This window comes from Pristiophorus japonicus, chromosome 17 (genome assembly GCF_044704955.1).
Source record: "Pristiophorus japonicus isolate sPriJap1 chromosome 17, sPriJap1.hap1, whole genome shotgun sequence".
In the NCBI taxonomy this organism is placed as follows: Eukaryota; Metazoa; Chordata; class Chondrichthyes; family Pristiophoridae; genus Pristiophorus; species Pristiophorus japonicus.
The window spans coordinates 34,643,708-34,654,294 of NC_091993.1; the positions used below are offsets into that span (position 1 = coordinate 34,643,708).

Consider the following 10,587-nt stretch of genomic DNA (forward strand, 5'->3'; position numbering starts at 1 on the left):
ACTCATTCCGAGAGGATCTTTTACTAGGAGATCGTTTATTATTCCTGTCTCATTACACAGGACCAGATCTAAGATAGCTTGCTCCCTTGTAGGTTCTGTAACATACTGTTCTAAGAAACAATCCTGTATGCATTCAATGAATTCCTCCTCAAGGCTACCCCATGCGATTTGGTTTGACCAATCAATATGTAGGTTAAAATCCCCCATGATTACTGCCGTTCCTTTTTCACTTGCCTCCATTATTCCCCTGATTATTGTCTGCCCCACCGTGAAGTTATTATTTGGGAGCCTATAAACTATGCCCACCAGTGACTTTTTCTCCTTACTATCTCTAATCTCCACCCACAATGATTCAACATTTTGTTCATTAGAGCCAATATCGTCTCTCACAACTGCCCTGATATCATCCTTTATTAACAGAGCTACCCACCTCCTTTCCCTTCTTGTCTGTCTTTCCGAATTGTCAGATACCCCTGTAAGTTTAATTCCCAGTCTTGGCCACCCTGCAACCACGATTCAGTAATGGCCACCAAATCATACCCATTTGTAATGATTTGTGCCGTCAACTCATTTACTTTGTTTCGACTGCTGCGTGCGTTTTGGTAAAGTTTTTTAATACTAGTTTTTAAACCATGATTTTAGTTTTGACCCCTCCTGCAGCCCTTTTATATTCATACATATTGTCCCTTCCTATCACCTTGTGGTTTACACTTACCCCAGTGCTACTCTGCTCTGTTGCCTCCTGCCTTTTGTATTCTTTCTTGGGGTTCTGTTCATCTGAGCTCTCACCCACTCTAACTAGCTCAGAACCCTCTCCTGGGTTCCCATCCCCCTGCCAAGCTAGTTTTGGGAGTCTTGTGTCGAGCATGCGAAGGATGTGGCCCATCCAGCAGAGCTGATGAAGCACTGACCACGCTCGGATGCTGGCCTGAGCGAGGACACTGATGTTGGTGCGCCTATCCTGTCAGTGGATTTGCAGGATCTTGCGGAGGCAGTGTTGGTGGTACTTTTACAGTGTTTTGAGGTGCATGTTGTACAAAGTCCATGTCTCTGAGCCATATAGGAGGACGGGTATCACCACTGCTCTGTAGACCATGAGCTTGGTGCCAGGTTTGAGGTCCTGGTCTTCAAACACACTCTTCCTCAGGCGACCGAAGTCTGCACTGGCACACTGGAAAATGGTCTACGTTGTCCAAGGCCTCGTCGTGGGGGGGCAGTGCTGTGTGGAGGACCTTTGACTTATGGATGTCTAGTGCAAGGCCTTTGCTCTCATATGACTCAGTGAAGGTGTTAATGATGGCTTGGAGTTCGGCCTCTGAATGTGCACAGATGCAGGCATCGTCTGCGTATTGTAGTTCAATGACGGAGGACAAGACGACCTTGGATCTGGTCTGGAAGCAGCGGCGGTTGAACAGGTTCCCATTGGTTCTATAGTTTAGTTCCACTCCAGTGGGGAGCTTGCCAAGGGTGAGATGGAGCATTTCAGCGAGGAAGATTAAGAAGAACATTGGTGCGATGACGCAGCCCTGCTTGACCCCGGTCCAAAAGTAGATTGGGTCTGTGATGGATCCATTGGTCAGGATCACGGCTTGCATGTCATCATGAAGCAGGTGGAGAATGGTGACAAACATTTGATTACAGCATCTTTGAGATCTCCTCCTTCCAGGTAAGAGAGATAAGGTCATGAATCCATGGCAGTAGTGCTTCTTCACCACGTTTTAGTGCTTCGGCGGGAATTCCATCTGCTCCTGATGACTTGTTCTTCAGTTGTCGGATGGCCTCTTCAATCTTGTGCCAGGCTGGGGTTTTGCTGAGATGGTGGCGGGTGGCATGCTGTGGGATGGAGTCGAGGACACTCACGTCAAAGACAGAGTCTCGGTTGAGGAGATCCTCGAAGTGCTCCTTTCAGCGGGCACTGGCTGTTTCTCTGTCCTTGATGAGCACCTCTCCATTCTTGGACAGCAGTGGGGTAGGGCCTTGGGTGCTTGGGCTGTAGGTCATCTTCACTGCGCTGAAGAATCCTCGCATGTTGTGGTTGTCGGCTAGCTGCTGGATTTCTTGAGCTTTCTTCACCCACCATCTGTTCGTTAGGTCACGGATTTTCTGTTGGACCTCAGCCTTCAGACATCTGTAGAACTGCTTTCTTGCCCTCGAGTTGTGTTGCTGCTTACAGTCCAAAAATGCCTTGTGGCATATTAGCTCCTGGATCTCCTAGTCATTCTCCTCGAACCAGTCGGTGTTTCCTGGTCGAGTGACCGAGCGTCTCTTCGCAGGTGCTGATTATGGAAGCCTCAAGGGCAGACCAGGTGCTGTGGACAGTCTGAGTATCTGGGTTTCTGGGAGTCGTCGGGTTGGTAGTGAGGCGCTGGCTGAATAGGGCTTTATTAGCAGGGTCTTTGAGTGCTCCAGTGTTGATTTTCCTGCGGCATTGTTTCTGTTGCCATCGCTGTTTTGGGGCAAATTAGGTGGTGGTCCGTCCAGGAGTCGTCAGCTCCTGACGTGGTGCGCGTGATGTGCACGTCTTTGCGGTCCATCACTCGGACCATGACATCGTCTAGCAGATGCCAGTGCTTGGAGCGAGGATTTTGCCATGAAGCTTTATATTTGTCCTTTTGATGGAACAGGGTATTAGTTATGATGAGGCCGTGTTCTAAGCATTTCATCAGGGGGAGTGTGACATTGGAGTTGGCTTTCCCTACACCCTCTCTGCCGATCACGGCTCCCCAGAGGTCAGTGTCCTTTCCGACTCTGGCGTTGAAGTCGCCGAGGAGGATCAGGGTGGGAACAGCAGCAGAGCAGGAGCATAAAGGAGGAGAGCCCCAGGACCCAGCGTGGCATTGGCAGGAGTCAGCCACCGCAGGGAGCAGCGCGAGCCAGCACGAGAATGCAACGAAGACAAAGCGGGCGACAAACCGGATGTCACAGCATCCCAGGTAGTGGATTGGTTGGCGACACTTGGTTCGAGGTGGAGGACAACGGGAGGTGAGAGGTCAGCGGGGAAGTCGGAGGACAGCAGTGGCCCAGGAGCAGCGCAGCACGGGCCAACAGCGCGAGACTGCCACTGCGTCCTACGGGATAGAGGCCCTGTGGGAAGGAGGACAGTAGGAGTATGCGTGAATGTGTGTGTACTAGGCCCATACAGCAGAGCCTGGTCTCCAGTTATCTTGTATCCCCTTGCCACTGGACCAAGACCTTGCTCCATCAAGCCCATGTGGTGGCCGGTGTACAACGGCCACCCTACGTTAAAATAATTCACACACAGGCATCTTCCACACTTTAAGATGAAGTTCAGGACCTGAGACGTCAGGACCTTCAGACAACCCCACAGCAACAGCTGGAAAGCCGCACCACTATTGTTGCCCGGGAACTGAGATGCTGCGACAGCAACAGCGCCGCTCTGAGCGAGACTCAGCAGGCAGGGGCAGTCCAGCTCAAAGAACAAGGTGGTGGTTATGTCATATTCACTAAAAATAAACATGAAAGAGTCCGCTGTTTAACCACACCCCCGATACCAGAGATACCCACGCCTCACACCTGTGGATACACACGAACACGGACACACACCTGTGGACACACAGACACACACACCTGTGGACACACAGGCACACGGACACACACACCTGTGGACACACAGACACACGGACACACACACCTGTGGACACACGGACACACACCTGTGGACACACAGACACACGGACACACACACCTGTGGACACACAGACACACACACACCTGTGGACACACAGACACACGGACACCTGTGGACACACACAGACACACACACTTGTGGAGACACACACACACCTGTGGACACACAGACACACGGACACCTGTGGACACACACAGACACACACACTTGTGGAGACACACACACACCTGTGGACACACGGACACCTGTGGACACACACACACACACACACACACCTGTGGACACACACCTGTGGACACATAGACACACGGACACCTGTGGACACACACCTGTGGACACATAGACACACACACCTGTGGAGACACACACACACCTGTGGACACACAGACACACGGACACCTGTGGACACACACACACACACACACACACACCTGTGGACACACACCTGTGGACACATAGACACACGGACACCTGTGGACACACACCTGTGGACACATAGACACACACACCTGTGGACACACAGACAGAAGGACACCTGTGGACACACACAGACAGAAGGACACCTGTGGACACACACAGACACACACACGCCTGTGGACTCCCTCTTTCACAGCTTCTTCCCCCAGTTCCCCCCGGGTCCCGGTGCGGGAGGTCGGGGTGTTGCCGGTGAGAAATTGATCCTCTCGGAGAGCCGCTCCCCCGAACGAGTGCCCAGAGTTTCAGGGCCGGGCTACTTTGTCTAAAATACCCAAACGGACCATTCAAACCCGCCGCGCTCGGTCTCTGATCATTTGCTCACAGATTCACCGTCCTTTCCATTCACTGACAGTGAATCCCATTGCAGTGCGGAGCTCCGTGGCTCAGTGCGGAGCCCGGACTGACACTTCCCGCAATCTGCGCTCCCGGTGGCTGAAGATCCCACGGCTACCATTGGAGGAGCTGGGAGATCTCCCCGCTGTCCGGGGCCATTAGTTATCCCTCAACCAGTATCACAGACAGATTCCCTGCTCATTCCCACATTGCAGTTGTGGGAGCTTGCTGTGCCGCTCTAATCCGCCGGGAACCGGCGCTCAACTCACCGCGGCGGCAATATTCCTCCCGGTCCATGTCCTGCGCTCGGCGGGACGGCTCCTGCGCTCACCGCCCAGGCGAGAGTTTAAATACCCACGGTCCCGCCCACCAGGACAAGCCCCACCCACCGGGACAGTCCCGGAGGGTGGGTCATTGCTGGGTGTGGGTGAGAACATAAGAAATAGGAGCAGGAGTCGGCTACCTGGCCCATCAAGCCTGCTCCACCATTTAATGAGATCAAGGTTGATCTGATCATGGACTCAGCTTCACTTCCCAACCCGCTCCCCATAACCCTTTATTCCCTTATCACTCAAAAATCTGTCTATCTCTGTCTTAAATATACTCAATGACCCAGCCTCCACAGCTCTCTGGGGCAGAGAATTCCACAGATTTACAACCCTCAGAGAAGAAATTCCTCCTCATCTCAGTTTTGAATGGGCGGCCCCTTATTCTGAGACTATGCCCCCTAGTTTTAATTTCCCCTATGAGTGGAAATATCCTCTCTGCATCCACCTTGTCGAGCCCCCTCATTATCTTATATGTTTCAATAAGATCACCTCTCATTCTTCTGAACTCCAATGTGTATAGGCCCAACCTACTCAACCTTTCCTCATAAGTCAACCCCCTCCTCTCCGGAATCAACCTAGTGAATCTGCTCTGAACAGCATCCAATGCAAGTATATCCTTCCTTAAATACTGAGACCAAAACTGTACGCAGTACTCTAGGTTTGGCCTCACCAATACCCTGTACAGTTGTAGCAGGACTTCTATGCTTTTATACTCCACCCCCCTTGCAATAAAGGCCAAAATTCCATTTGCCTTCCTGATTACTTGCTGTACCTGCATACTAACTTTTTGTGTTTCATGCACAAGGACCCCCAGATCCCTCTGTACTGAAGCACTTTGCAATTGTTCTCCATTTAAATTATAATGTGTTTTTCTATTTTTTTCTGCCAAAGCCTCACATTTTCCCACATTATACTCCATCTGCAAAATTTTTGCCCACTCACTTAGCCTGTCTATATCCCTTTGCAGATTTTTTGTGTCCTCCTCACAATTTGCTTTCCCACCCATCTTTGTATCATCAGCAATCTTGGCTACAATACACTCAGTCCCTTCATCCAAGTCATTAATATAGATTGTAAATAGCTGAGGCCCCAGCACCAATCCCTGCAGCATCCCACTAGTTACAGTTTGCCAACCGGAATATGACCCATTTATCCTGACTCTCTGTTTTCTGTTAGTTAACTGTAATGACTCAAGAGTCTTGTTATTGTAAACTGCCTGTAAGGGAAATAAGTTCCACACCGAGTCCAAGTACAGTGAAAGAAAACTTCACAGTTTATTTGTGCAGAGCGCTCTGGGAGAAGTAGGGAAACTCTGCAGCTTCGCCACACCCTTTTCCCCGAGCGAAGTTTTCAAGTTACAATTATACCTTTGGGGCGATCCCGCCCCCTCACATCATCGTCCAATTATCTAACATTTCGGTAACGTCTTACCCTATATGGTAATGCTATGACAATCTATCTTTACATTGTAGTAAGTCAAAGGTTAACTAGCATACGCAAACACAAGTGGGGTTAGTTCCCCTTAGCAGCAGAAAAACAAGGAACTGTCTTCCTGTTATTAATACATCTGTTTGCTTCTCCAACCGTTCGTTTCCTTACTTCCCCTATCTTCATGACTCAGGGTCAACGAACGTTGGGGTCTAAATGTGTCTTTTGTTTGAAGCAGGCAATTTGTTGCTTGAACGTTTACATGGTATAGTACCAAAACAAGAGTATTATAAACTAAGAAATAATTCTTCCCCAAATATCCCTCCTGTTGATCTTGTCCCATCTCATGCGGGTAAGAACAATCCAATCTTACATCCGAACTGCCTCATCATCTTGTGCCAGGGTCCTTGGGCGAGCCTGGAGCTGATGGTACTGCTGTAAATGGAGGTGCAGCTTCTGATATGTTGCGGGTGGAAGTCGGGTTGTCGTATCGTTGATGTAAGTCCCGGCAGCTATGGGTATCGCGGTACATAACTTGGACATACATATCTTAATCATCATCACTACAAGGTACAATGCTGGCATATGCCCACAATCAAAATCAGACCCTGTACAATGCTTTGCCCCAACTTAGACATCCATCCCCCTAGCCAGCCAACTTCACCATCCGGGGTGGTCAGTTTCCTCACTTCCCTCCTTATATGGTCGGCTAGGTTGGTTATATTTTCCGAATTATCGGGTATATAAGTGCAACATTCGGCCCCAATCAATGCACAAGTGCCTCCGTTTTGGGCCAGTACATAATCTAGGGCTATTCGGTTCTGGAGTATGGTAGTACATATGGCTACCATTTTAGCTGTTACGCTCTCCATCGCCTCGGCAGTGTCGTTAGCTATTTGTTCCAGAACCCTTTCTACGTTGCTTAATTTGTCCATGGTGTGTCCTATCCCATATGGGAACATCACAACTCCAAAGAGTCTCTCTACCGGGGTAATCGCTCGTCTTCGTCGACCTGGTGTACGCACCTCTGCCAGGGTATGTACCTGTCTGACAAAGGGGACCACATTTCCCAAATAACAGGACCCTGTCCATCGCCTGGGTAACCAGGGATATGCCCTATGCCCGCACACTAAATACGTGCCGTTATACACTGCCATTTCATATATTGTGTCGGGGTCCCAAGACTGGGCCCACAGACCTCCACCTGTTTTATTCGGAAGGCATGAGAGGATGATGACCCGTGCGCCTGTTGTGATATTGAGGTTGTGTGGGCAATCACTGTACCCTATGATACGTCCCTTTCCGCTGGTGTCATTTTAGGTTAAACATATGGCCCTGGTTGGTCTCCCGACCCCCGAGGTATTAGTCAGGACTAGGTATGGGGGTTCCCTTTTATGGTCATAGAGTGGTTGGTACCATCCCCGGAATGTTTGACTAATGGGGTACCCCGCACTCTCCCACTCAGTGATATCCCCGTGGTTATTCACACGGTATCGGTATGATGGTCCTCCTCTCATCCGTGATCCCTCTTTCAACCCGCCTTTCATTCTTCGTTCTTGCATTGGCCTCCCTCCTCCCGTGCCATTCTGGCTCAGAAGCCACTTGACAGTCTCAGTTAGGGTCAGGGGAATCCCCCCCTTTGGAATGTATAGGGATATGCGAGCACACCCAGCAACTAGAAAAGTTCCCATTTCACGCATAAACATAAGACATATACAGAAAGGTGTTTACATGGAGTTCTCGCTTCCGTCTCGCTTCCCACGCGCTGCACGTTACGTACATCAAGGCTATTATAGAGACTGCGGCACGCAGTTTCATTTTTTTTTACCACTCTATATTAACAAATAGTCAAAGGCGAAATGGCCGTATATGTTGCTTGTAGTGTCTCTATTGACCTGTGGGCGAATCAAAGAATAGTGGATACTACAAGCATTAGTTTTTCAGCTCGAAAACCTTAAGCTGGATCCAGTGTTTCCACTGCCCCCGTCCTCTCATATCGACGTAGGCACATGTATCTTCGCTAATCATAACCTCGTATGGTCCTATCCATTTTGGTGCAAAGCCAGACTTCCCAGGGATAACCTTTACCATTACGCAGGTCCCCGCCTGGGGCACCTCTGAGAGAGTGGTGGATTCTAATTTCTTGTCCTGTCGGGCCTGCCTATCCCTGACCTGCATTCTCATCTCCTTAAGACTGTTGCTCATTTCCAGGATGTACCTCCTGATTTTATCCCTAAAGGGTCCCACATCCGTTCCCCCTGTAATGATCCCCTCTGGGAGCTGCATTGCTCTACCCATCATTAGCTCATAAGGGGACAGCCCAGTTATCCTGTTTGGGATCGCTCTTAACTTCATCAGAATGAGGGGCAACACGTCGACCCAGGTCCTCCCTGTTTCTCAGATTGCCTTTGCAATCGCCACCTTGAGGGTTCGATTCATCCGTTCTACAATCCCCGAGCTCTGGGGATGGTATGGTATGTGAAATTTCTGTTTTATTCCCATCAATTTACATACTGCCTTTATCACTCCTCCTGTGAAGTGGGTACCCTGGTCCAAATCCATTTGCACCGGCACCCCACTCTGGGGATGATCTCCTCGGCCAGTATCCTGGCCACTGTAGTGGCCGTACAATTTCATGTGGGGAATGCTTCCACCCACCGAGTGAATTGGTCAATTACCACCAAGCAGTATCTTTTCCCATGCGAGTCCGGCAGTGCCCCGGTGAAATCTATCTGTATATTTTCCCATGGCCCCCTTGGTCTCGGTTGATGGGCCATCCGTATCCTAACCGGCTTGCCAGTGTTATGTTGTGCACATGTTATACAGCACTGACAGTGTTTGGCTATATCCCGGCCCATTCCCGACCACCACCATTCGCGCATGAGTAGTTCCGTCATGGGCCCTCTTCCCAGATGTGCCACACCGTGGTGTAGGTCCAACAAAGTGTGCTTAATACAATTTGGGGCTATAACCTTCCCCCCTTTCTTTCACACTGAGTCATTACCCGGGGCGCCTCCCCGCGCCTTCCACTCTTCCCGCTCCTCGAAGAGGTATCCGCTTGGAGTTGGACTATGTCCACCTTCTCAGGTGCCACACTACCCACAGTTCTCTCCTCTAAATCTTGTTCCAGCGCTCTTTGCGTGGCAGCATCCACTGCCTGATTACCCTCTTGTTCCGGGGATCTGACCTTCTGATGGGCCCGAACCTTTATTACGGCTGCCTGTAACGGCTTATCCGTTGCTTTTAATAACTCCTAGACCCTCCCCTGGTGCCGGATTGATTCCCCTCCTGTTGTGATGAACCCCCTTCTTCCCCAGGCTACCATGTAGTCGTGAACTACTCCGAATGTGTATCGGCTGTCGGTGTATATATTAACTGTCTTCCCCTTCGCTAACTTCAGGGCCTCCGTGAGGGCAACGATTTCGGCAACCTGCGCCGAAAGTCTCCCCTCTAGCCGTCCCGATGCGATGGTCTGCAGCCTGTCGTCTACTACTGCCCACCCCGTTCTGGGCGTCCCCTCCACGTACTTTCGAGACCCGTCCACGTAGAGGGTCAACTGTGCTCCCACCAGGGGTTCATCCGCGAGGCGGCCCTCGGCGGCCTCATCCTCTGCCTCGTTACATTCATGTGGTTCCCCATCCGCAAGGAGGCCCTCCGCCGGGTTTCCTCCCGTATCCCTTATGATCACTACGGATTGATCTCCCGGCAGCAGGACCGCCTCCCACCGTGCTCTGCGCATATTGGAGACCGATTTCAACCGTCCGGTATTCAGCATTTCTACCAAGGTGTGTCTCGTGTGCAGGACAAAATCCCCAGTCATCACGGTGGGTTCACTGACTTTCACTGCCCATGCGGCACAATTGAGGGCGGCCACGCATTTCGACAGTCCGCCTATTATGGGTGACTGTTATGTGGAATAATATGCCACCGGCTGCTTCTGGTCCCCGTGCTGTTGCGCGACTATCGCCGCATAAAACCCTCCTTCGTTTTCACAGTAAATGTGGAAGAGCTTCCCCATGTCGGGCAGTCCCAGTCCCGGGGCAGAGGTCAGGGCTTGTTTGAGTCGCCCATATGCCTCCTCCTGTTCTGTTCCCCATTCTATGGGTGCAGCAGCGGGCTTTCCGCCTTTTACCAATCTTTGGATTGGCTCTACTATTTCGGCGAACCCTGGGACGAAATTCCTACTATAGTTAAACAGTCCTAATACCTTCCTGACTCCTCGCACTGAGATCGGTCGGGGCATTGTCTGGATCGCCACCTTCCGATCGCTAGGCATGGTCCTGATTGCTTGGGATATTTCCTGTCCCAGGTACGTCACAGTCTCCTGGCCGATCTGAGCCATCTTGGGGTTTACTTTAAACCCTCTATTGC

At 50.7% G+C, this 10,587-nt stretch overlaps 1 protein-coding gene across 1 annotated transcript in view; it reads right to left on the reverse strand.

Annotated features, from left to right (window-relative positions):
* The window catches only part of hdc (histidine decarboxylase), a 56,120-nt gene extending 46,084 nt beyond the window's left edge, over positions 1-10,036 (reverse strand). Inside the window, exons 1-4 of the mRNA XM_070859126.1 lie at positions 9,612-10,036; positions 3,296-3,464; positions 1,640-1,833; positions 1,188-1,386 (exon numbers count right to left, since the gene is read on the reverse strand). Coding sequence (XP_070715227.1) covers positions 1,188-1,386; positions 1,640-1,833; positions 3,296-3,464; positions 9,612-10,036 — 987 coding nt within the window. The remainder of the gene's footprint in view (positions 1-1,187; positions 1,387-1,639; positions 1,834-3,295; positions 3,465-9,611) is intronic.
* Between the last annotated feature and the right edge of the window lie 551 nt (positions 10,037-10,587).